This window comes from Coenobita brevimanus, chromosome 85 (assembly GCF_032717465.1).
Source record: "Coenobita brevimanus isolate Jiangsu-jjx chromosome 85, ASM3271746v2, whole genome shotgun sequence".
In the NCBI taxonomy this organism is placed as follows: Eukaryota; Metazoa; Arthropoda; class Malacostraca; order Decapoda; family Coenobitidae; genus Coenobita; species Coenobita brevimanus.
Window position 1 is genome coordinate 6,515,402 of NC_137038.1, and position 27,317 is coordinate 6,542,718.

The 27,317-nt window shown below is 40.1% G+C and overlaps 1 protein-coding gene across 1 annotated transcript in view; it reads left to right on the forward strand.

Moving 5' to 3' along the window:
* The window catches only part of msn (serine/threonine-protein kinase msn), a 247,468-nt gene that overhangs the window by 149,632 nt on the left and 70,519 nt on the right, over positions 1 to 27,317 (forward strand). The window contains exons 15-18 of the mRNA XM_080280525.1: positions 1,371 to 1,408; positions 7,117 to 7,190; positions 22,143 to 22,235; positions 24,343 to 24,396. Of these exons, the coding sequence (XP_080136651.1) occupies positions 1,371 to 1,408; positions 7,117 to 7,190; positions 22,143 to 22,235; positions 24,343 to 24,396 (259 nt within the window). The remainder of the gene's footprint in view (positions 1 to 1,370; positions 1,409 to 7,116; positions 7,191 to 22,142; positions 22,236 to 24,342; positions 24,397 to 27,317) is intronic.

Below are 27,317 nucleotides of genomic sequence, written 5' to 3' on the forward strand. Positions count from 1 at the left end.
GTAACATTTGCTTGTAGCTAAGCTAGCTAATGCTTTTCTTGTTAAATTGATGAACACTGTTATATACTTATCCAGTATGCATCAGTATCATTAATTTAGAACTTTTTCTTCAAGTTTGTGCTTTGGTGCTGTCTGCCAATTTAACTATGCAGTTTACTGTGAGAAAGAGAGAGATTGAATATTTATATTCTCCACTCCAAATTCATTTAACATACCTTGGAAAATGGTTCTTACTACAAGTACCTAATCTTTCGTACATAATAGTTTCAAATGTATTTTAATATATGAAAATACATTCAGGCTTAATAAGCTATATGTGTAAGATTGTTTGCAAGTTCTGTATTCCTCCAGCTGTATTTCTTGATTCTTTAAAAATGTTATCTCGTGACAACATATTAAAAAAAAAAGGGGAAAGTGATATCACCCTGTTTCTTTCTTGAAGTGCCCATTTATGGTATAGCTGTTTGCTATGTGTGCATCCTCTAGTTTTACCTTACTTAACAAACCCTTTTTCCACTTCCCTTTCTTCCTCCTTCATCTTGGCTCTCATGCTCTTTCGTTTGTGTACTGCCTGACATTAGTTCTGGTATGTGATGTACAGGTAATTCTTTTCCTCTCTTTGTGGTGCTGACTAAGCTTCTTGTGACACATTGCGGTAATGTAGTCAGCATAATAATATGCAGGAGGATTTGAGTTGTTGCAAATATGTGCATACTATTTTAATTTGAAATTAGTGTGGGCAGGTATCAGTGAATTACTGTGTTCTTTTCATATCCCATATCCCATTTTGATCTCATCTTTTAGCTGCAAATTTGGTGATTACTGGCCTTTTCTTTGGACTGTATGTAGTTTTGACTTTTCACCCAGTAATGTTTCTGCTGTATTTTCCAGTTTGCAGCCCACATTTCCTCACAGCCTTTAATTAAATATTGAACACTTTTATGTAGCATGGTGTAAACCATAAATTACCGTTTTTTGGAAATTTACTGATTTTCTTAGCACTAACAGTGTTCCTGATGCAGCGTGAAATTTTAATTAGTGCTTTTACTACTTTTTTTTTTTAACAAGCTTTAGTAATAATAATTTCTTGCCCTCCAATATCCTACTAGCAACCTTTGCAGCCGGCCTTTAACTCTTAATTGCTCCCATGCATGCTGTCTGTTTGTATATGTCATCAGTTTAATGCAGTAACACATTAACGCACTAACTGGCCGTATCTCTCCCTCCCCCCCTCCTGCCACCCCTCCCCTCCCTTCACCCAACCACCACCACACCACCAATACCACAACTACCACCACCACCACCACCATCATCGCATCACCACCATCGACACCACCGGGGCTATACAGGTTCGACTATTCTACTTTCAGGCCCCCCGAGGGTGGCTTGCCTCACACAGCTCTACAAGGTGAGTTACCACAACCTTACAGTCAGTCTCATATCCTGTGTTAAAATGTAATTGACAAACATTCCCTTTGCAAAAAACCAGCTTTTTTTTAGAGCTTACTACAGAAAGTATTAGTAACTTATATTTGTAAACTGGCAGAGAGTGTAAGTGTGGCTTAATTATTATTGTATAAAGTACAGTAACTTTTTGCAGGTTAAATTGTCATAACATAATCATATGATACTCATTAGGTATGTCAGGCTTAATGTGAGTTGCAATGCAAAATAACTGCATTTGCCAGAACTTCCCAAAGTGAATCTGCTTCCTTGTGTTGGCCTGATAATGTAAAATGCCAGTCATGGTACAAATACAAAGGTGAGCGAAGTGAGTGCAAGAGTTATCATGGCATAAGTTTGTTGAGTGTGGTAAGGAAGGTATATGGAGGAATTATTATAGAGAAAGTAAGAGAGAGATCAAAATCCTAGTGAGTGACAAACAGGGTGGCTTTAGGAGTGGCAGAGGATGTGTTGATCAAATATTTGCAGGAATATGATAGTGGAGAAGGTGTGTGAGAATGACCATAAGGTGTTTATGGCATTCATGGATCTGGAAAAAGCATATGACAAAGTAGACAGAGAAGGATTGTGAAAGGTTTTATGCATGTATGGTGTAGATGGTAAGCTGCTAGATGCCGTCAAGAGTTTTTTATGATGGTAGTGAGGCAATTGTAAGGGTAAATAGGCATCAAAGTGATTGGTTCACGGTCATTGTGGGAGTGCGACAAGGTTGTGTGATGTCCCCATGGTTGTTCAATATATATATGGATGGGGTGATGAGAGAAGTAAAAATACGAGTAATGGAGAGAGGGATGGCGTTGGTAAAGAATGGTGATGGATGGCATATCTCAAACTTGTGTGCTGGTGATGCAGTGCTACTTGCAAATACTGGACAAGAGCTTGGTAGACTAGTGCAGAGTTTCGTAGATGCCTGAGCATCGTGCTTTGAGAGTAAATGTAGAAAAGAGTAAAGTGATGATTATTGAGAGAGAAGGTGACCCCCAGTGTGATATTACAGTGAATAGAGAGAGACTGGCATTGGTGAGACAGTTCAAATACCTAGGTACAGTGATAGAAGAGAGAAGAAAATGTGCAAAAGAAGTGAAAAATAATGTGACACAAGGAAGGAAAGTAGGTGGTGCTATGAAGGCCTAGTTAGAAAATAGAGGCTTGATTGTTGCAGCTGCACAAGGCTTACATGAGAGTGTTAATGGCAACTTTAACATATGAATATGAGACCATGGTGTGGCATGAAAATGAAAAGTCAGAAGCAAGAGCAGTGGAGCTGGACTGCTGAGGAATGTGTGTGGAGTACAGAGAGTGGATAGGATACAAAATAATGTGATTCATGAAAGATGTGGAGTGATAAGTCTTTGGACACCAGAATCGAAGAGAGGGTGCTGAGATGATTGGGTCATGTGGAGAGAATGGATGACACTAGAGTGGTGAAAAAGGTATATCTGAATTAATCTGAAGGAAAGAGGAGGCAAGGTAGGCCAAGAAGAAGGTGCAAGGATATGGTGGATGAGTGTGTGAGGAAGAGAGGTATGGAAGTTAGTGAGGCTAAGGGACTAACAAGAGACCTAGCTGGATAGATGAATTTTGTTCAGAAAAGTGCATAATGAGGGATTTGGCACCCCTTTGTAACCTGACAGCATTTAAATTCTGCCAGATAGGTAATGTGAAGCTACAGAACATGTTGAAAGTTTTTTGGCCTGTCTGATTGAGCCAGGATTCCATGGGCTTGAATGATGAGTGAATGGAAGCGTGGCCCATTGAATTGGGCAAACATAGGCTGCCTGGAGGTTGCTACTCCTCACTATATCCTAGGGTGGGAAAGGAGGTTTTGTTGATGATGATGATGATGATGATAGACAAGAATTGTGGAAAGTGTTAAGAATATATGGAGTAGAAGGGAAGTTGTTGAATGCTGTGAAGAGTATGTACGATGGTGCGAAGGCTGCGGTGTGTGTGGATGGTGAACTAAGTGAATTTTTCTCTTTGAAAGTTGGGTTGAAACAGGGATGTGTCATGTCTCCATGGTTGTTCAATCTGTACATGGATGGGGTAATAAAAGAGGTACAAGGTAGGGTAGTGGATGTTGGAGTGGCCCTGGTGAGAGAGGATAGTGTTTGGAAACTCCCTGTACTGTTGTTTGCAGATGATACTGTGTTGTTGAGTGAAGACGAAGGGGAGCTGCATGGCTTGGTGGATGAGGTTGGGAGAGTGTGCAAGAAATGGAATCTAAAGGTGAATGTAGGGAAGAGTAAAGTGATGGCCTTTGAGAGAGGTGAAGTCAGTGAATGTACAGCGAGGTTGGATGGTGAGGAATTGGAAAATGTGAGTACGTTTAAATACTTGGGTAGTGTGATGAGTAAGGATGGAGGTTTGGAGGGTGAAGTGCTTGAAAGGGTACAGCAGGGAAGAAAGGTTGCTGGTTCTTTGAAAGCAGTGATAGAAACAGGGAAGTGAGCATGGAAGTGAAAAAGTTACTACATGACAGTATTGTGATACCAACTCTAACATATGGAAGTGAAGCTTGGACGTTGTTGGAAGGACACAAGTCAAGAGTGAGAGCAGTGGAAATGAGTTATTTAAGAGGAGCCTGTGGAGTCACATGGAGAGACAGGCTGACGAATGAGGATATAAAGGAGCGTTGTGGTGTTGATGTGGATGTGATAGGAAGCGTTATGAGGAACACACTGAGGTGGTTTGGCCATGTGGAGAGGATGGAGGGTGAAAGACTGACGAAGAGAGTGTATGTGAGTGAGGTGGAGGGGGGAGGAGGGAGAGGGAGGCCGAGGATGAGATGGAGGGATGGAGTGGAGAGGTATATGAGAGAGGGGGGTGTGAGTTGGGAGCAGTTCAGTGAAATGGCGGGGGACTGGGCGACTTGGAGGCGATTTGTTTGTGGCCACCCCAAACGGGATTGAGGCATCTGACAATAGATAGATAGATAGATGATGATGATGATCACAGTGTTGTGTGCTGGTTTAAATCATCAAGAGGCAGGTGAAAATTTATCATGTCAGACCACCATGGGTGTTGGCTCGTTACCTAGCTTTATGTGTTCTGGGCTGTGGTATTCTAGCACCAGGCCCTGACTTACTGCAAACAGTAATGCACAGCCAGCTGTTGCCACTTTTAACCCTTTCATTACCATAGCCATTGATCTATGCAATAGGTTAAAAAATGCCAAAGGCATCAGTCAAGACAGGCACCAGAAACTGCCTGATAAATTCCAAGGAATATTACATTATTTGGCATATCACATAGGTCCTTGGAAGAGCACTCAGGTGTTAACCACCTCAGTACACAACTACCTGTGATAGTGGCAGAACCTCTTTCTCAGTTAACTATGTAGTGATATTTTTATTTTAGAATATGTCAGTCTTTCAGTAGACAGGTTTTTCAACAGACAGAAGTAAGCTTTCCTTCTTCAGAGTATTAGTACATTACTTTTCCGACAGTTTTATATTGTATCGTTTATAAAGGCTCCCACATGCCTGCACGCATCAGGCTTGGTCACCTAATGGCGACCCTCCATGCTGCTCGATCTCTGGCAGCCTTCCTATTCTTTTCTTTTTCTGAGGTCACACTCTGTGACCCTTCCTTGGTCTTTTTCGGTCTGCTTTTCACAACCCTATCCCTGACATCTACACCTTACTTTCCATCCCTAATTGTCATCCTTCATCCTTGCAACATGCCGAAACCATCTGATTAACCCTCCTCATCACATCAGTACACTCCAGTCCCATCCTTCCTCTCAACTCTTCAGTCATGATCTTAGCCCTCCCAGGCTTCGCATTCAAGGATGTGTTAGACATCCATATAATTTTTGTCATTTCTCTATGTTTGAGCCACCGAATATCCTCTTTGTTTGCGTTCCAGGTCTCACTACCGTACAGCATTACACTTGTAACATATGCCATGTACAAAGATGCCATAGCACAAAGGGGGAACCCTCTCATTGTTAGAATGGCAGCAGCCTCCTGAACTTCCTCCCTTAGCATGAAGGGGAAGCCCTGTCAGTGTTAGGAGAGACAGCAGCCTCCTGAACTTCCTCCAACCACTCCTTACCCTAGCCACGGTTTGACACTGAAAAAAATAATTTTGGTACTGGGGGGGGGGGGGACTTCAGTATTGCTGAATGTTTCCTGATCTTTGGTAAAATTGTAGAAAAAAAAATGTGGGGTCCACCATTAGATATGTCTGTTCATTTTTATCATCACTCCTGTGTACCTTCTAGCACGTTTGAGCAAGTATAAAGAGCCCCCCCAATTTCTTCCAGGTACGTAATTCTCCCCCATGAGCTCTGTGACTCTGCAGGGATAATGTGCAGCACTGGATTGAAAATTTGGGGAACACCTCTGGGGCTGGGGGGGGGGGGAGAAGTGAAATGGTTAAGGTAGTAGCATAAAAGCAGTCTTTGATGTATATCAGATGTGTTCTAAATATCACGACTTTTTCCTTATACTTGGTGCTTTTAATTGGGGGAATTGGCAAATGAGATTCATAGGTAGCATTGAAATATTAATAGACAATTTTTCTGTAATTAGTGTGGCCTTAATGGGAATGAAAACTGTCAAATGAGGCAGCTCATAATAAAGATATACAATACACATACAGTATATACAGCAAGTTATGTAACTTCCAACCCTTGTACCATATATATATATATATATATGCAACAGTTAATACTTCTCTCAGCTTCCATACTGTATATGCAAAAATTAATATATATATATATATATATATATATATATAATTCTATCTATCTATCTATTGCCAGACGCCATAATCCCGTAAGGGGTGGCCATTTGACTCTGAGTTATTTGTTTTACGGGGAGGGGCACTAACTCTCCACCAACCCACTTGCTGACACGTAGGGAGCACGTATGATTTGGTTATATGGTTACCACCCAGCGTTGTAAATGGTTTCTTGGCTTACAGGAAACCATTTGGCTTGTCACTCAATGTAAAGCCACCTGTAAAGGAAAGAAAAGCAATAAGTGACAAGAAAGATGGGAGAAATAGGAAGAGAGGACGACAGGCACAGAAAAAGAATGATAAAGGCTAAGGAAGAAGTAGGCAGCACTACATCAAGTGAGTGGATGATGGTCGCCACCACCTACCACCCATATATATATATATATATATATATATATATATATATATATATAGTGGTAGGTGGTGGCGACCATCATCCATTCACTTGATGTAGTGCTGCCTACTTCTTCCTTAGCTTTTATCATTCTTTTTCTGTGCCTGCCCTTCTCTCTTCCTATTTCTCCCATCTTTCCTGTCACTTCTTATTGATTTTCTTTCCATTACAGGTGGCTTTACATTGAGTGACAAGCCAAATGGTTTCCTGTAAGCCAAAAAACCATTTACAACGCTGGGTGGTAATCATATAACCAAACCATACGTGCTCCCTACGTGTCAACAAGTGGGTTGGTGGAGGGTTAGTGCCCCTCCCTGTAAAACAAATAACTCAAGAGTCAAATGGCCACCCCTTACGGGATTATGGCATCTGGCAATAGGTAGAGAGATAGACAGATATATACTGTATATATATATATATATATGTATGCAACAGTTACTACTACTCTCAGCTTCCATACTGTATATGCAAAAATTAATACAGTTCCCAACCTGTCCACCTCATTACAGGTCCTCCTCCAAATCGACCTCTTCCTCCAACTCCAGACGACGATGAGTCAGGCGGCACCCTTGTCATGCGTAGGGTGAGTTCAACACTGATACCATTTTCTTACTTGTTTGAAATTGTCTGGTGAATATATTGTTGCCGTGTTACCTGTGTCTAATTGTTTCCATACACCTGGCATGAAAATTGCAAATCATGAAACAATTACGCATGTATAAACGTACAGGGAAAATTCAACTGGTTCCACAGTCCACAGCTAGCTGCTGTTGGGTGATTCTGACATCCCTTCTACATAAGCACTGCCTAAATTTTGACACTTCTGGACATTTTTTTTTTTACAGTATTATGTAGGACTGCATAAGACAGTTAACCCTCAAATCATGCGGGGCATGTGTTTTTCAGTTTTGTGGCATTAAGCGATTCGCCGCATTGTGGATCCTTTATTTCTAATGAATCAGTACCAAAAAATATAGATACATTCCTAGCAACACCCATTTCTATGACCTCCCTTCCAATATTACCAAATGAATACAGAAATTACTTGCCACTGCATTGTTAATAACAACATATACAAGTAGTTATGTTGTGGCAGTGTTGAAAAGTATGCAATATTAACGCTGCAGTGAGTCTGTCAGCTGGTGCATACAGGCACCTCCCACTTGCCACTTTTGTCAGTCTCATCACTGATACATGTGGTCATATCTCTGCCTCATATACTTTTTAGTTATCATGCATTATCTTAATTTATATTACTTCTGTCACCAAACATTATTTTTTATGAAAGCTAGGCAAGGTACCTGTAATTCATTTTTTTTTTTTTTTTTTTTTTTTTTTTTTTTTTCCAAGCAGTCATTACCTACTAGGTTAGGATCATTTGTCCTGGTTCTTGTCCAGTGGCACATAAATTCATATTGTCATAAAAATAACTTAAAAATTAATGGTATGTACACTACTGTTCACTCAGTGTTTTTATCACACTCATTTTAAGTGTTATATTTCCTGTAGATAATAGTAACCTTATAACCAACCAACACATGTTCCCCTATGTGTCAACAATTGGGTTGGCGGAGGGTTATTAGCCCTCCCCGGAAAACAGCTAACTAAAAATACAAACAAGAACCCTTGGATCACGACATACCAACAGGTGATGACCAAGGACCAAACAAAGGACATGGTACAGATTGTAACATGGAATGTAAGGGGTGCAGATGATGAGGTGAAAGAGAAGGAGATTGTCCAGATGCTTGGGGTTGCAAAAGTAGACATATGTAGATTAACTGAGACTAAATGGTAGGTGAGAGTGTGTGAGAGAGAGAGAGAGTATGGATGATGTATATGCCTGAGTGTAGGTGAGGCTGAGAGGGCAAAAGAGGGTGTATGTATTGTTGTGTGAAAGAGATGGAATAAGAATATAAGAGAGTATGGATCAGTTGGTTCAAGGATTGTGTGGGTAAGATGGAAAGTGGGAATCTAAGCGTGGGCGATTGTGTGTGTGGATGCGCCGACACAAGATCGTGCAAGGAGAATGAAAAAAAAGTTTGGGCAAATGTGGAAACATTCATGGAAAAGTTTGAGAAGAATGAGAGAGTGTTTGATTGGAGGTATGAATGGAAAAGTAGGGAATGTGAAGGTGGATGGAGTAGTTGGTGAGTGGGATATGCCTGCAGAAGTGGATGAGAATGGCAGTGCTCTAGTGGACATCTGTGCAGGGAGGGGGTTGGTGATAGCCAATACCCTCTTTAGGCACAAAATGATCCACAGGTATATGTGGCAAGAGATGAGAATGGTGGATGGTGAACTGAATGAATGGAAGGCAACGATTGATTTTGTGTGTGTGAATGACAATGAGAAGGTGTGTAATGTATACAAGAGCATACAGAGGTTGAGTGAGTGGACTTTTTTGACAACCACTTGGTGTTGGTGAAAGTCAAAAGTTCAAGTGCAGTGGAGGAATAGGAGGGAAGGGCAGGAAAAAGTAGTTCATACAAGGAGGGTAGAAAGGTTGCAAGAGGATGGAAAAAAGGCAGAATATAAGAGAGAAATGGAGGAGCGATTGGATAAATACGATTTGGAGCGGATGGGAGAGGTGGAAGGTGTGTACAAGATATTCTCAGAAGAAATCTGTGCAGCATCTGAGGTGGTGTGTGGGGTGAAGAGAAGACGAAAGGGGTTGCAAGGAACAGCTTGGTGGAATGAGGAGGTGAGGCAAGCTGTGATGCAAAAGAAGAAAGCATACAGTATAGTGAGTGGATGGGAAGCAGGCATGGAGGAAGTTGAGAGACAGAGGAGAGAGTTATATGTAGAGAGGAAGAGAGAGGTGAAAAGATTGGTAAGAGAGTAAGAAGAGAGTGGATGAGGAATTTGGAAGGAATTTGAGTGTAAAGTGGAGGGAATGTGAGAATATGTTCTGAATGGAGGAAAAGAGAGTTAGACTGGGTGATAGAGAGAAGTTAGTAGGGGAGTGAAAGATAAATATGGTCGATTGCTAGTGGAGAATTGAGAAAAAGAGAGCAGATGGAGAGAACACTCTAAGGAACTGTTAAACATAGAGAATGAAAGTAATGTGAGTACAAGTGGCTGGGGAATGGCTGGGAGAAGGAGGGTGGTGAGAAGGGAGAAAGAGATCAGTAGGATGAAAGTAGTGGAACCAGTGAAGAAAATCAAAATGGAGGAAGCCCCAGGAATTGATGGAGTATGTGGTGAAATGTGAAGCACTGGGGAGAGATAGTAGTAGTATGGATATGGAAGATGTGCAGATTGGCCTTGGAGGAAGGTAGAGTTTTGGAGGATTGGAAATCGGGTATAGTTGTGTCTCTGTACAAAGGAAAAGGGGAAAAAGAAGTGTGTGGTAATCATAGGGGCATTTGCCTTCTTAGTGTAATAGACAAAGTATATGATAGGATACATATTGACATAGGGAAATAACAGAGGAGTTAGTTGAAGAACAGGGAGGTTTTAGAAAGAGAAGAGGTTGTTTAGATCAGATATTCATCCTTTTGTCTCTAGTGGAAAAGTTTGTAGATAAGGGAAAGAAGTTGAATGTGGCCTTCATGGATTTGGAGAAAGCATATGACACAGTGGATAGACAAGGAATGTGGAAAATATTAAGAATATGTGAAGTAAAATGGGAAGTTGTTGAATGCCGTGAAGAGTATGTATGAAGGTGCTAAGGCTGCAGTGTGTATGGATTGTGAACTGAGTGAATTTTTAAAATATGAATGTGGGATTGAAATAGGGACGTGTCATGTCTCCATGATTGTTCAGTCCGTATGTGGATGTGGTTATAAAAGAGATACAAGGTAGGGCCATGGATGTTGGAGTGGCACCAATGAGGGAGGGCAATATTTGGAAACTTCATGTATTGTTGTTTGCAGATGATACTGGATTGTTAAGTGAAGACGAAGGGGAGCTGCTAGGCTTGGTGAACGAATTTGGGAGTGTGTGTAAGAAACAGAATCTAAAGGCGAATGTAGGGAAAGGTAAAGTTATGGTTTTCGAGAGAAATTAAGTCAATATACTGTACTGTGAAGTTGGACGATGAGGAAATGGAAGATGTGAACGCATTTAAGTACTTGGGTAGTGTGATGAGTAAGGATGGAAAGTTGGAGGATGAAGTGCTTGAAAGAGTACAAGGAAGAAAGGTTGCTGGTTCTTTGAAAGCAGTGACAAGATATAGGGAAGTGAGCATGGAAGTAAAAAAGTTGCATGATAGAACAGGCATACCCCAGGTTAACGATGCAATTGGTTAAGTAAAAACCCATTGCTCGGCAGGGTGTCATATCTCAGGGTAGATTTAACAGGTAAAGTATAGGGATGCATTTTTGATCCATGGGTTCCCCTCCAACCAAGTCCTAAACTCACCCAAATGAGTCCAAAAGCATGTTTCTAGCTAACCTAAACCCCCAGATAGCTTTAAAACAAGCTAAACTAAACCTAAAAGCAGTTTACAACTCATTTAAACTCTAAAATAGAATCTGAAAATCATAAAAAAATAAGTGGAATAAATCAGACTTAGTAAACTGAGCACCAAAATGGCAGTGTTCGCCCCACCTTTTGACTGAAGCACATTAAGCTAAGTCTAAAAACATTTTGTAAATAAACCTAAACACAAAATTTGTCTAAAATATCATCATAATCAATTAAAAAAAGCAAAACTCATCGTTATACCGGGGTTTGGCCATCATTCAGCGGGGTAGGGTAGTATTTCTACCCTCATCATTATGCTGGGGTATCGCATCTAGGGGTATTGTATCTCAGGGTCTGCCTGTATTGTGATACCAACTCTAACATATGGAAATGAAGCTTGGACCTTGTTGGAAGGACACAAATCAGGAGTGAGAGCAGTGGAAATGAGTTATTTGAGAGGAGCATGTGGAGTTACATGGAGAGACTGACTGACAAATGAGGAAGTGAAGGAGTAGTGTGGTGTGGATGTGGATATGATAGAAATCGTAGGAGAAATACATTGAGGTGGTTTGGCCATATGGAGAGAATGGAGAGCGAGACACTAGCAAGGAGAGTGTATGTGACTGAGGTGTAAGGGGGAGAGGGATGGGGAGGCCAAGGATGAGATGGAGGGGTGGAGTGGAGAGGTATATGAGAGAGGGGGATGTGAGCTGGGGTAGGGCAGTGAAATGTTGGGGGACAGGGCAACATGGAGGTGATTTGTTTGTGGCCACTTCTAATGGGATTGAGGTGTCTGGCAACAGATAGATAGATAGACAGTGCTGTGTGTGATATACAGTACTGTAATTTACACTGTTTTGGAAGGGGCTGGATTGGGACTGAGTCATAATTTCTAACAGAAAGGATACACAGAATGCAAACACCTTGTACTTGCACACCCATTCACTCAATGTCTTTATTCCATTCATTAATGTTATGCTAGCCATAAACAGTGTGTGATTATACCACTAATTTTTAATGTCCATAAATAGTGTGTGATATGTGACACCTCTCCTCACGCGTTATTTTGGCTTGGGTTAGATTGGAACTTTGTTGTAAAAAATAGGATACACACAATGTCCATAACTGGTATCTGCCCTTTTATTTACTTAGTCTCTTTGTATGTTTCTTTATTCCACTAATTTCTGATGTTACCATATACCAGTATAATATACATCCATCCATCATCCAATCCTACATTGCCCCATGAGGAGCGTAGGAGCCCGGGGCTAGGCAGTTGGTCCCGACATTTAAGATGAGAGTGACCAGCCTCACTCATCCCTGAGTGGCATTACATGAGCAATCAACCCCAACCACTCCTTGGATATAAACCTTCACCGGCTCAATCCGATTGGAGTACAATAATTACCCACTAAACCACCAGGCGCCAAAATTTGGTTATATGGTTACCACCCAGCATAGTAAATGGTTTCCTGGTGCACAGGAAGCCATTTGGCTTGTCACTCAGTGTAGAGTCACCTACAGGCTGAAGGAAGAGGAAAAAATGAAGGAAAGAAAGACAGAAGAGGGAGTGTAAAGTTACCCGTAGGTAGAAGGACAAGGAAAGAATGAAGGAAAGAATAATATACAACACGGCAATATGTACTGTTTCTCTTCATGTGTTGTTTTGGTGGGACTAAATCAAGCCAGAGCATTACTGCCTGCAACCTTGACCCATGTGAAGCTGCTGCCTTGACCTTGTGAACAACTGATGCAGCATACACCATTATTTGATGCATCCATCCATTTATCCATCAACCAGTCCTCTGCCACCCCATGAGGTGTGTGGGAGCCCAGGGCTAGGCATGTTGGTTCTGACATTTAAGATGAGAGTGACCAGCCTCACTCATCCCTGAGTGGCATTATGTGAGCAATAAACCCCAACCATCCCTTGGATATAAACCTGCACTGGCTCAATACGATTGAAGCACTTTAATTACCCACTAAACCATCAGGTGCCATAGTTTGGTTGTGTGGTTACCACCCAGCATAGTAAATGGTTTCCTGGTGTATAGGAAACCATTTGGCTTGTCACTCAGTGTAGAGGGACCCATAGGCAGAAGGAAGAAGAAAGAGTGATGGAAAGAAAGACGGAAGAGGGAGTGTAAAGTCACCCATAGGTAGAAGGAAGAGGAAAGAATGAAGGAAAGAAAGGCAGAAGGGGAAGGAAGGAAAAGAGAAAAGGGCAGACACCCAAAGCAGCACTACATCAAGTGAGTGGATTGTAAGCACCCCCACCTACCACCAACTCACATTATATTTTAGCTTTTCTGTACATAATTTTGAATAATGAAATTTCAACATAAATATAAATACCATATGGGTGTAACTTGAATCCCTCCTAAACTTTTATACTGTTGTAAATCTGTATCACTGCAACAAGAGCCATCATAACATGAGGGTTTACTCTATATTTTGTACTATAACACAGGTATTCCACTTAAAAAAGTGTTTGCCTGAGCAGAGGTAAGTGCTGGACTTAGGGAGTTCAGGAGTTTGGGTGCTTTTGTAAGGTTTATTGAGCCCCACATGTCTCAGATTTCTTCAGGAAGCCTTTAAAGTTAGTGGAGGACATTATAGATTCATTTGAGATGCCAGTGTCATTCATGTCAGTTCTCAGATGCATTGTCTTGATCTTCTGGTGCAGTAGGCTGGTGTCTAGCATCAAAACTCTGAACATTAAGGTCCTGGTGTGTGTTTCAATCTTACTCGCAGTGATTTCCTTCATTCTTTCCTCTTCCTTCTGCTTATGGGTAACTCTACACTGAGTGACAAGCAAAATAGTTTCCTTTACACCAGAAAACCATTTACTAATGTGAGTGGTAACCACATAACCAAATCATGGTGCCTGGTGGTTTAGTGGGTAATTAAGGCACTCCAATTGGATTGAGCCCGTGTAGGTTTTTATCCAAGGGGGGGTTGGGGTTCATTGCTCATGTAATGCCACTCAGAGATGAGTGAGGAAGGTCACTTTAATCTTAAATGTCAGGATCAACTTGCCTACCCCCAGGCTCCTATGCTTCTCATGGGGCAACATAGGGTTGGATGATGGATGGATGGTACTATGTCACCATCTGGTTCAGGAGAACCTTCTCTGCTTAACATTCATAAGGATCTTCATTATTGTACTCTGTGATGTTCTTGAATGTATATAAGGTAACAGTCAGCACTTGGGTGTTTGTCACTTATACTCTCATCCATGCCTCTGCAGTCTTAGTGTTGTTCCTTTTGTCACTCTACATCATTTCTTGCTCAGCTTCTGCTTGGTCTGCCACATTCTTGAGAGTTACGGCAATTGCATATGCATATGCCCAAGAGTTTCCCTTTGCTCATCCACAGTGATATTTGGTAAGTCCTGGAGCTGAGATTCTTCTCACAAGGTTGAAGACTACTGTAAAGCTTTCCTGAACCCTCTTTATCACTATCTCCACTCAGCTTTGGGCAGAGAGAATGCCATCCATGTCAAATTATTCTCAATGAAATTTACTTCCAAAACTTGACTGCAGGCTTCACTATTGGCTTTATATTGAACTTTTCCAAAAGTTCAACATGTGAATGTTAGTGGCATATTTCAAGTGAACTTAAGATGCCAGTTACTTCTTTGTCAGCATCAGACTTTGGTTTCAGCATGTGTGTGCCATCTCAGTCACACAAATGTTATGCCATAAACAGGCTCAGATATCGTCCTTCCTCTGGTGAATACTCCAGATGATGCTTTTGTTGATTCCTTATTGTCAACATATGACCACAATCAGCTTGTTATTCTCCAGCCTCGCCAGGATCTCATTTACTTTAAGAGGTAAAATTCCCAGCTTCTGCCATGGTCTGATTGGTACTCCTGATACTCCTGGAGCTTCAGGCAGACTGTCTGCCATCCATGCACTTGGTGATGCAGTCTTCAGGATCAGTCAGGATACAGTGAGGGCAAGATGGTCGTAGGTGAGGCACTGCTAGTTACATGTGTGGGAAGCTGTAACTTAGTCTCACATCACAACCCAGACAGAGATGGTCAACCTGACTATGGCCTATTGGCTACTTGCAATTTTCATATCAGGTATTAGTTTTGCATGGCCCACCCAAGCAGATGATGCAAAATTTCACCTGTACCATTAAGGTGAGCTTGCATATTTTGTGGTTGCTGCAGATAAAGTGAAACATGAAAATTGAGCACGCACATATTACAACCCCTCTGAATGTATTATTTGGCTGAGATTTCAAAATTCCTTAATAGTTGTTGTTTGACTGCTTACCATACATATCTTCAGTATGTAATTATTTTAGTATCTATTAGATTAAATGATCATATTACTTGTATTTTAAAGTTAATAATGGTGCTTTTCACTTTGGAGAAAAAACACAGATCCCCCAAGTGTCAATACTGTATGCAGGCAAACCCCAGTTTAACGAAGCATTTGATTAAGTAAAAACTCATCAGTAGGTGGGGTATCACATCTTGTGGTAGATTTAACATGTAATGTATAGGGATGCATTTTTGAGTCTTGGGTTTCCCCCCCAACCAGGTCCTAAACCCACCCAAATGAGTCCTACAAGAAGTTTAAAGCCAATTTAAGTGGCCAAACAGCTGTAAAGAAGCTAGCCCAAGCCTAAAACTAGTGCCCGTCTCACTTGTACCCATTCAAGGTCACTGGAGAATGTGATCTCCAACTCGTATTTAAACTTGGTAGAGAAGAAGCAGCAGCATTATTTACAATCCCACCATCAGATGGTCCCGGGACAATTAATTAAACATCTGTCATGCCTAATAATAATGTATGAATGACACAGAGACATCCAAGGTGCGAATTGTTGTGAAGGAGAACTGTTGATGTTTTGCCAGGGAATTATCTTGCCAGGGAATGCGATCGATGATGTGATCATGATAGCCTTTTCAATTGCCCCTTATTATGTCCTTTAAGTTACTGTTCTGGTTGCTGAGCTCGTTTATTTTCTTCCCTCCTATTTTCCAACATTTATTTAGAAATTCCTTTGTATTTTCAGTGTTTTCCCTTAAACAGCCCGAATGTAAACACGTGATTTATTGATCAATGATGCGATCAGGATAGCCCTTTCAACTGCCGCTGTTTATGTCCTTTAATCCCAAAACGACGGTCATCAGAATGGGGGGAGGTCAGGGTGGGATGGGTGGTGAGTGGTGTGTGGGTGTGGTGGTAGGGAGGTGGTGTGGATGGGGTGGCTTTGGGGGTGTGGGGGGGGGCATGACCGCGTATACGGACACCCGTCTTGTTGGCCCTAGTACCCTTGGACAGCATATGCAGACACCTGTCTTTTAGGGGTTAAGTTACTCTTCTGGTTGTTGAGCTCCTTTATTCTCTTCACTCTTATTTTCCAACATTTCTTTAGAAAGTCCCTTGTATTTTCAAAGCATTTTCCCTTGAACAATCCCAATGTAAACACATGGTTTATCGATTGATGATGCTATCGGGTTATCCATTTCAATGGTCCCTTTTTTTGTCATTTTAGCTACTTTTCTGGTTGCTGAGCTCCTTTATTTTCTTCTCTCTTGTTTTCCAGCATTCATTTAGAAACTCCCTTGTATTTTCAAAGCATTTTCCTTGAACAGCCCAAATGTAAGCACATGATTTATCGATGTCACAGTTTTCATCAGTGCTTTAAAGATTTACTTTCTAAGGTTTTCATAATTATTAGTATTTTTTTAAAATGCTCTCAGTGTCTGCCCTTTCCTCTCCTCCTTCCTTATTTACTTCCTTCCTCTTCTGTCTTCACTTCATTCTTTCTTCATCCTTCTGCCTGCAGGTGACTTTACATTCCCTCTTCTGTCTTTCTTTCCTTCATTCTTTCCTCTTCTTTCTGCTTATGGGTGATTCTTCACCGAGTGACAAGCCAAATGGTTTCCTGTATTCATGGTAACCATTTACTAAACTGGGTGGTAACCATATAGCCAAATTATGGCACCTGGTGGTTTAGTGGGTAATTACGGTGCTCCAGTTGGATAGAGCCGGTGGAGGTTTACATCCAAGGGTGGTTGGGGTTTATTGCTCATGTAATGCCACTGAGGGATGATTGATGCTGATCACTCTCATCATAAATGTCAGGACCAGCTTGCCTAGCCCCAGACTCCTACACTTTTCTTAGGGCAACGTAGGATTGATTTTTTTTTTTTTTTTTAAATAGAGGAAAGAAGGAAGGAAAAACAAATGAATAAAAAAAAATAATCCATACACCAGATTACTGGTGTCCTTTGGTCATAAAATATCTGTAACAGTTAGACTTGAACAGCTGTGGGTTGCAATTTGGAGGGAAACGACTCTGGGGAAGCGAATTCCAGAATGAAAGAATTCTGATAGGAAGAAGTTCTGCAATATGGCTGAGTGACATTCCAGTCATGAGCACTACCAGATGCCTGTGTAGCACAAGGGAAGGCATGGAGAGGTGGCACCATGGACGCAACTTCGTCTGAGCATTTGCCATAAAAATATCTGTAAAATAATGCGAGGGAGGCAACATTCCTTCTTACTTGCAGGGGAGGTAGTTTATTTGTAATGGCAGGGTTGTTAATAATTTTAACAGCTTTTTTCATAATTTTTAGTTGTTTTAATGCAACCTTTCCACATCCATTCCATAAGGGTGAGCAATATTCAAGCTGAGAGCGCACATGATGAATGGATGGATTATGTATTCCATGATAGGTTAGATGACAGTTCAGTGGTCAAACACGAAATATTGTCTGTTGAGTGGCCTAGTTGTCCACACTGTTTTGTACCTCATCTGATGGATGAGAATCCGTACCCCAAATGACAGTGTTCACTCCATCTGTGACTGAAACACATTAATCTAAGTCTAAGAACAGTTTATAAACCAACCTAAACACAAAATTGTATATCATCAGAATCAATAAAACAACAATCAGTACCCATCACAAAACTGGGAATGGGCATGCGATAGGTGGGGTAGGGTGGTATTTCTACCCCCATCACTATTCTGGGGTATCACATCTAGGGGTATCGTAAATGAGGGTTGGCCTATATATATGGAAGAAACAGTAATACCACACATTTCCTTTATGTTATTGATAATGGGATGTGAGTCAGGAGCTGAAACACCATTCCAGAACCCATTACAGTACTGAGTACTGTACTTCTGTTGATATAAGCTGTGTTCCTTGTACAGGAGGAGAGAGAGATTAGATTTTACCCAATGCTGCCTTTGTGACCTGATTTCTCTTCCCAGTGAAATAAGAGCCATGTTTTAGATCTCATCCAGTGTTAACCCTTTCAGTCCATTGATGTATGTTTTGTATGTATTTTGTGTGTGTGTGTGTGTGTGTGTTGTAGGTCTTATGAAGGTACTGTTTATTGTATGTGTTGTGTATTTATGTTGTGTGTGGTGTGTGTTTATAATTATGTTATGTGTGGTGTGTGTATGTATGTTGTGTATATGTGTTGGGTGTGCGTGCATGCATGAATGCATGCGTGTACGGTACATTAATATAACTTAAGTGTGTTGTTGAGGTAATTTTGGCAGAGCAAAAAAATAAATAAATAAAAGAAAAAGAATGACTCCTGACTGTGTTGGAACAGTTAAGTCTGTATAATGGTTTTCCTGTGATTGTGTAATGCAGTTTTGGATAATACAGTGACCTGCTAGAAGCAAGTAGCCATGTTACTAGAGGCACCAGTGTACACAGTTTTTAAGGAAACAGTAAAATATTGTAATTTCATATGCACTTTAATATTTGACAACCATATTCATGTCTATACTGTAGATTAATATTTTTCATTGCGAGCAGAAATCACAGCCAGAGTAAACATTTGACTCATCAGATGTAAACAGGGTCAGAGGTGTCATAAATGTATATGAATTTTTACTATATTTCCTTCGTAATTCACAACTAAACCAGTATTCTGTTGCATTAGTTTGAAATACGGTTATGTCTGTGTTTGGATATATACCGTATGCAATTTTTTTTTTTTTTCCTGTCTTCCATGAATGAATCAAAATCCATCTGTTATTGATGTCAGCCTGGAATCTGATGTTGCTGTGAATGTTGCATAATGTGAATCAACTCTAATGAGCTGTTAGTTGAGGTTGTGGTGAAAACTTTATTTGGGTAAGATGATGTTTGATCAGTTGAAATGGAGTTTGTATGATTTACGACATTTGGAATCAAGAGTTTTGTGAGGAATAATGTTGAGTGTGGTGAGTGAATGTGGTTATGAGCCAGTGAGTATTATAAATACCAGTATGTACTATTTAATATACGTTGGTGGAGGTCTTTCTGTATTCTATTAGCTTTGCTTTGCTCATCCACTCTAGCAAGGGATAAAGGTATTTATTATTTCTCTGAGCAAAATGTTCCTTAACCCATTGATAGTTTGAGGAAAAATAGTCTTAACTCTTTAAATGACAAAGTTTTACCTGTATGTCCTCAGTGAAATGCACAAAATTAATCATCTGAATCAATCATTGATTAATAAAGGATATTGGCTGCCTGCTGTTGGTCATCAGTCAGTGAGGTTAGCAGGTTAATGGTTAAAGTGTGTTCATGCCAATTTGCCAGCACTCTACAGTATATCTCAAGTTTTGTGTAATGAATAATGCTTTTTTTTTTCTCTCTCTCTCTAATTGATATCTGTAATGAGATTTCCCATAGAATTAGTTTTTAGCATCTTTATTATTAATTTTCACAGGAAGCAAAAAGGCTTCTTGTGTCAAGTTGTCCTCACTTACTTCTGGTCAAAGGGTTAAGGTAACTGAATGATATATAACTGGAGCCTTGGTAAAATGTACTAACTGTGGAAAGTAGGTGCTTTCAGTGAAAACTTCCTTTGTAAGGTGGTACAGTAAGCCTTCATACTCTAGCCACATTGTATGATGCTTTGGAGCTTCAGCTGTGTTGGGTTGAGGCTGGAACTATGTTCATATTTCAGCGTCAGTCCTGCAGTGGGGCAGGGCGGGGTAGTGGTGAGGGCGGGGGTGGGGCTGACCCTATCAGTGGAAGCATAATTGGTGGAATGGGATCAAGCGACAACTCTGCTTCCACCCCCACCCCCGTCCCACGACGGCCCAGCAGGGACCACACCAATGGCCATAGTGGGGTAGGGCAAGAGAATGATGGAGGAGCTGAAGAAGAGGGAGGTCACCGGGGTCACCGCAGGAAGGACTCTGATCCTCGGGCAGGCCAGTTGCGACGGCAGCATACTGACCAGGGCCTTCCTGCACCCCGCCTCTCTCGAGGGGACCTGGCACGCCCCACCCCGAGTGATCCCGTTCTCACGGATTTCCAAGCCCTGGCAGGGGAGGGAACAGGTGGACGAGGGCAGCTAAGAAGGCAGGCCTCCTTAGATGCTGATCTTCATGACCCTGCCCGGTCCCATGCTCACCCACACCCCCTTCAGCATCCCCACCAACACCGCCGACAGAACACAGACCTGGACCTTCGCCGTGCCCAGCTGCGCTCTGACCTCAGACAGTGGCGGCTAACACCCCCACCTACACCCACCCAGGTCAGCTGCATCACCCACAGCATACCTTTACTACATTCACAACCACACTCCACATCTCGCCTGCTGAGTGTTCCTAGAGGAGCCAAGCTTAGACTGCTCTAGCCTCACTCACACCCCATATACTGCCTGCCTACTAACACACTAACTCCTGCCACGCCTTGCCCAGACTGTTTGGACACTGGGCCCATCTCAAATCTTCATAAACATCAAGATTTCATCAGTGAACTTGTTTTGAACAATCCTGTGATTAATGTGATACCATATGAGTAAATTTGTCATATGTCCAAAATTGTGTATGTAAAAGAATGTGTATTGTACTTACAGAAATGCTCTGCAGTGGAATGTCCACTGCCAGAGTTCAGTCCAATCCATGGAGGATGGACCACTCAGACAAACTCCTGTGACTAACTGCAAGAATTGAAACTGACTCAAGTTTGTCTGTGCTAGCAAGATGCATGAAATTCTGTCTCCCTCATGATGTACAGTAATTGCTACTAAATTCTTGTTGCATGTGTTAACTTTGTACAGATTATAAAAAAGCTGTTTGTGTGTGTGTGTGGGTGTGGGTGTGGGTGTGGGTTTGTGGGTGGAAGGGTGGGTGGGTGTGTGCGTGTGTGCTTTGGGATGTATGTTTATATTTGCGCAGAACTTTGGGACACGTGTTTATACTTGCGCAGTGCTTTTGGATGTGTGTTTATATTTGCATAGTCCCTGTGCAAGTTAAGGCAAAACTGGTGAAGTGATACTGCTTTCCTCTTTGTGAAAGCCCAAAATTGTGAGCTATGTAATTTTTGCTGTATGTTGAGTGATGATGTAGATAATAGTGTACTTCCATCTAACAGCATCAGTAGTACTAATTTTATGGATTTTAGGTAGATGAAAATTTTAACTCCAGTGTTTTCAAAGATCATTGTGATGAAGAACCCATCATCATCATCATCATCATCATCATCATCATCATCTTCATCTTCATCTTCATCTTCACCACCACCACCACCACCACCACCACCACCACCACCATTGGCAGCATTTCTATTACCAGTGCCTTGGTTATCATAAGATGGCCATAGGAGAACTGTTTCCAGACTACAACATGCTGTTCTTTGCATATGAGACAATTTTTCTGATACTGATCATCATGTCAAGACTTTAACTGATTTACATTTTGAGCTCTGTATTAACAAGTTGTGTGTTGTACTATTATAGTTAAGGGGATGTAAGTTTGAATGTCATTTTTCAGAATATTGGTATAAAACTACTTTGCAATGTAAGACCCCACTAAACAGAACTAAGTTACTTTAGCTATCTGTCGTGCTTATGCCCACATCTGAAAATATGTTCATAGTTATGGCCTAGTATTGTTCAGTGATATGAATCATTTTTTTTTTTAATCACTGTTCTATACAGTATTGTTTTTTCTTTTCTTTTTTTTCTTGAGATATTGAGGGTTTTTATTATCATTACATTTCTTTTCTGCCTAAAGATAGGGTGAGGTAGGATCCAGAAACTAACAGTAAAGATGACATAATTTACAGTGTTTATTTGGGCATTGCAAGCCTTGTGGTAGTTGTTCTCTTGCTACTGTTTTGTTTTTGCTTCAGGAACGGTCACGGGGTGGTGGGGGCGATCCCTCCTCAGGCATCACCACACCAGGCTCTCGCACTTCGTCAGTTCTTCCTGATCTTCTGCCTCAGGTGGGCCATGCATCTTTATTATTAGGGTTGTAGTTATTATAATTATTCCACTGTAATGATAGAAATATTAATCCTTTTGTAGCATGTTTCCTGTAGCTCTGTTAGAATAAGACGAAACTGCAGCTCTACATTCTTTCCATAGCACCTCATCATGACTAGCACTATATTCTACTGCCAATCTCATGTTCATGCTCAAATATCAAGGTCAGGAGATGGCAGTATTAGACCAAGTTAAAGTGCTTTGAGTATAGCAATTATAGGTGCATACAGACCAGCAGTTCAAAGCAGTATCCAGAATTTAACAGTAGGACAGTTAAGGACATGATCAAATAACTCACCATAGTGCAAATGGGATCACTATGTTTCTCTAAGTAATGTATTTGAACCAATTGTGGCCAGGCTGATGGTTGCTTGTTTTATATGCAGTACTTTTTTGTACTTTGCAGCTGATTTGGGTAATGTACTTAATATTTTTTAAATCAGTACCACTATACTGTCCACATTTGACTGACACAGATTCATATCAAGTACTGTTTGTGTGTGTGTGTGTGTGTCTGTGTGTAGTTTTAGCAAGCAGGTCTGGAGTATTGCTGCATTATTACTTTGTGAAAATCTTTTTTTCATTTCACGTACATTTACATTCGTGATTATGTTACTTTTTAACATATTAGTTACTGTATGGATAATGCCCTTTTTCTCTTGGTTAATTAGCCCTTTCATGGTGCATGATTTATTTTTGGGGGTAGGTTCTCGCATCTAGTGATCAGGTTGTATATCATGTCTTTGGAGCAAAATCATTATAAATATCGTATAATGCTCTGGTAACTTTAATATTTTTTTCAAATCTCTCTCTCTCTCTCTCTCTCTCTCTCTGTATATGTATGTATGTATACTGTATATCGGTACAGTTATGAGAGGTTAAAACTTGATTGTGGAAAGAGAGTAGGATTGTAATGAATGGTTAGCAACAAATATTTCAAATCTGATGTGTGCAGAAGTTGCTATTTGCTTGCTGTTAGTGAATAGGAGCTTTGCAGGTTAGTGCATAGTTTATGGATGTCTGTTAGCATTTTGTAAAAAGTTGCTGTATTGAAGTGATGGTTGTTAAAAGTGAAGATGAATCTCAGTGCGATGTGCAGGTGAATGCAATGAATCTTGTATTGGTTGGGGAATCAGTACCTTGGTGCCAGGTACGTAGAAACTAAGTGGAAAGTAAACTGGCAGAGGGGAAGAAGGTGGTTGGGTTTATAAAAACCTTGATACTGACCATAAATCTGAGTGTGGAGGCTGTGGGAAGGATGCTTGATGATCTGTTAGTGCCCTCATTAATGTATGAGTTAGAGACCTTGGTGCAAGAGTAGGAGCAGTGGAAATGGGATTATTGAGCACTGAGTGTTGAGTGTATGGAGTGGACAGGATAGGAAATAATGTGATTCATGAATGATGTGTAGTGAGGAAGTTTCTTCATATATGAAGAAAGTGTGCTTAAATAATAATAATGATGATGGTGATGATGATGATGATATAATGATGATATTCTTGAGCTGTAGTATATGCAAGAAAAACAGTATACCTAGACCTTTCAGTGACATTTTCTTAGAAATAGAGAAGTTTACCAGACACAACTTCCTAACATTTTTATAGAAAGTAATCATGGTATTGCAAAATTGAGCATTTCAGAGTTTTATTAGTGCATTATCTTTGTATTTAACATGTTTTAAGACCTAGATATTCATTTACCTCATGAAACAATAACTGAATATGGAAATATAGGATGCTCATGAAATTGTTCCTTTTTATTATTTATTTTTTTATTTATTTTTTAAATATAAGTATTGGTTAAAGATCCCTTATCTTTGAGAAATTATGAGAATAAAAGCAAGCTTTGATATTCAAAAGCACAGGCCCCGTTCAGGACTCCATCCTGTTTCCGACTAATAACATTTATTATGTCTTATTTGTTATTTTGTGAGTGCACTTGCAGAGAGTACATTTTTAAGATCTTTGATAAAACTTCTCTCCAGTAGTCAGTGATCACCTCCTCCGCACTCCATTCCCTTTGATTTATTTTCCAACTTTTTATTTTATTTAATGGGCACACTTGCAGGCTTCCAACACTCCCAATAATGGCTCACGGCTCGACAAGTCCACCAGCGAGGAGGTCAGTTATCTTTGTGTTATGTTTTGTTTTGTTGTACACTTTATGGGTGCATTTTTTTTTTTTTACAGCATTTATTTATTTATTTTTTTTTTTTACCTTGGATTAGTTTTCATATTGTTAGCATCATGTAGTTGTGACCACATATGCATCATTTTCCTGTGAGCATTGTATTGCAGGACTCTAGTTCACTGAACTTTCTTAACCTCTTCAGTATGGTGGCATATTTGTACATGTAGTTTGCTGTTGCTACTAGATTATTTTATTGAACTTTGGAGTTCTGACTTGTTTTGAAGGGGTTAATGAAAACTATGTCTGACTGCTCCAGTTTAAGTAATCTATCTTAAGATGAATGAAATAATATAGTGATAGCATGAAGAGGGTGGAAAATTTGAAAGTCAAGTGTTAACCCTTTCGGTCAGAGGATCACTTCGTCTAGTGTAATCTCATTACCTACAGATGTTTTTACTCAGTGGAGTGGAGACTTTTGACTGGAGAAATTATATATAGCCTTCATTGATTCCTTCACTGCAAGAGATCTCCATTAAGTTGAATAAAATAATGTGGTAGTGGCTTGATTAATATGAACATCATTAGATTGAAGGGATTAAGGGGCACACAGTGCTGTGTCTGATAGTAAATATGTCGTGTTACAGAGTCTTTAACCCGTGCCTTATTGTGAAATCATTTTGTTGTTTATTGTTGTTACCTCCACACAGTTTTATTCTGTGTAGAAAAGTTTCTTGCACTGATTGGTTTAGTGACAGCTGTATATAACCCCTCCATTTAACAAGTCCCTCCAAAGCTGAATTAAGTCACCTGAAGGTAACAAGAATATAAGGAAAAGTTTGTCCTTGGATTGAATTGGTTAAGTCCTTAGATGAGTTATGAATGGTCACATCTGTATGATGATAATGATTTGGGAACAGTCCAGTTTGGATTTTCATAAGTTTTTTTTTTTTTTTTTTTTTTTCCCCTCATAATGTATACTAATTCTTTATTTGCATGTTTTTTGGTATGTTCATTTTTGCATTTGGATATTGTTTTGCAGTTTTTGTGTTCTAATTATTTTTGCATTTGCATTATGTTATGATGTGTTAAGTCAGTATTGGTTATTAATTAGTTTGACCTTCATCGCATCTACACACACACACCATGGCACATACTCTTACTTGTACAGTATATATTTATACAGTATTGTGAACTGCACTGTATTAGAATACATACAAACATGCACAGATACACATACATTGACTTATGCCTGGCCTGTGATTGCACTGTTTTGGTTTGGATCGCTTTCCCAGTTGCTGTATTGTCAACTTTAGTTGCTTGATATTGTGGTGTGGCTGGCTTGATTCATGAAGTTATCAGATTATTTGTGGAAAAGTGATTATAATAAGTATGATTTTACAGTTTGCAAGGGTGGAAATTGGGGAAGGATGGAGTAAGAAGTATACAAAGCAAAATGGAAACTTAGATGGGAGGAGGAGAAAATGGTTGTCTGAATGTAAGCAGGGGGAACATGAGGAAGAACTAGATGGTAATGCCTATAACACACTTGAGCTCGTAAATTAAGATGAATGATGAACATGGGGTATAAACTTGTTAAAACTTTAGGTAACCTCTGTTCTCCCATTTATTCTGTTACATAGAGAGTGTACTGTATGGTACTGGAGTTGCCTTGACCTTGAGAGTCACTATAAAAATGCCAACCTGTCTGTGAAGCTGAATCCGATACAATACTTGAAGTGAACCTTTGTAAGAGGAACAATAGAGTGAGTGCGGAGATGTGTATAAGACTGTGTTGGGTACTGTCTGTGTCTGTGAATGTGAGGTCCACTGTAGGATTGGAGGGAGAATGGTAGCCAGAATTAACTTTCTCTTGCAGACCAAGTATGAATTGCAAAATGGTATCTGTAAAAGAACTGAGTGTGATGCATGTGAAGCATTATGGTATGTAGTGCCAGAGTTTATGTGTGTCACAGTCATTATATTTCATCAGTGTGAACTGACAGGGTCAAGATACATATAAGTGTATGACCAGCCACAGCTGTAAAGGAATGAGTGTCAGATAAACAAGTAGGTTTATTGGAGTTAGTTAATTTGTATAGCATCTGTCATGAAAGTAAGATTCAGTAAGAGAGGAATATTATGGCATTGGATTGAAAGCTATTGAAAGTAAATATTTATCCATGAATTTATTAATGTTATATTGTAGCAGAGTAAATAGTTTGATTACTATTTAGCAAAGACTGGCCAGAGAATTTGTATTGTGGTGTAAATTTTGCAGAGCAATTTTTTTCATGTTTTTGGTCCCTGATGGAGTTCAGGTCTTGATATACTGTTTATTCTTTTAATGTGAAGAATGTGGGTTTAGAGGTCAGGAAGCACTGGAGGTTTGAGTAAGCATTTGATATTTAAACTGTAATATTTGTAGAAGTTAATTACTGCTTGCATTATGAAACCTTGAGTCTTAGGTGAGATGTCATTCGCAGAAACTAGGCACAGTGCATCTGAAATACAGCAGGTCTTCAGTTTTGGGCAGTTTCCTAGCAGAACCCAAGGATGTGGTTTTGACAGTTGTTATGTCCTGGTTCTATTCATGGTTATAACTTATTAATAATACATCATTCTCATCATTGTCTTTTTCACCATCATCATCATCATTATCATCCTTATCATCATCATCATCCTTATCATCATCATCATCTTCATCGTCATTGTCATCATTAAATTCTTTTCATTAGAGTGCCCATTGAAATTGGTCATACAACTACTTATACATTTTGCAGGCATTCAAAAATTATGGCTCAATCTCACATGCATAGGTCTTCAGCCCTATATTATCCATTTTAATGTGCTGAAGAGGGATGCTCTCATGCGATGGCACTGATATAACTGAGCAGCTCCACTGCATAGGTACA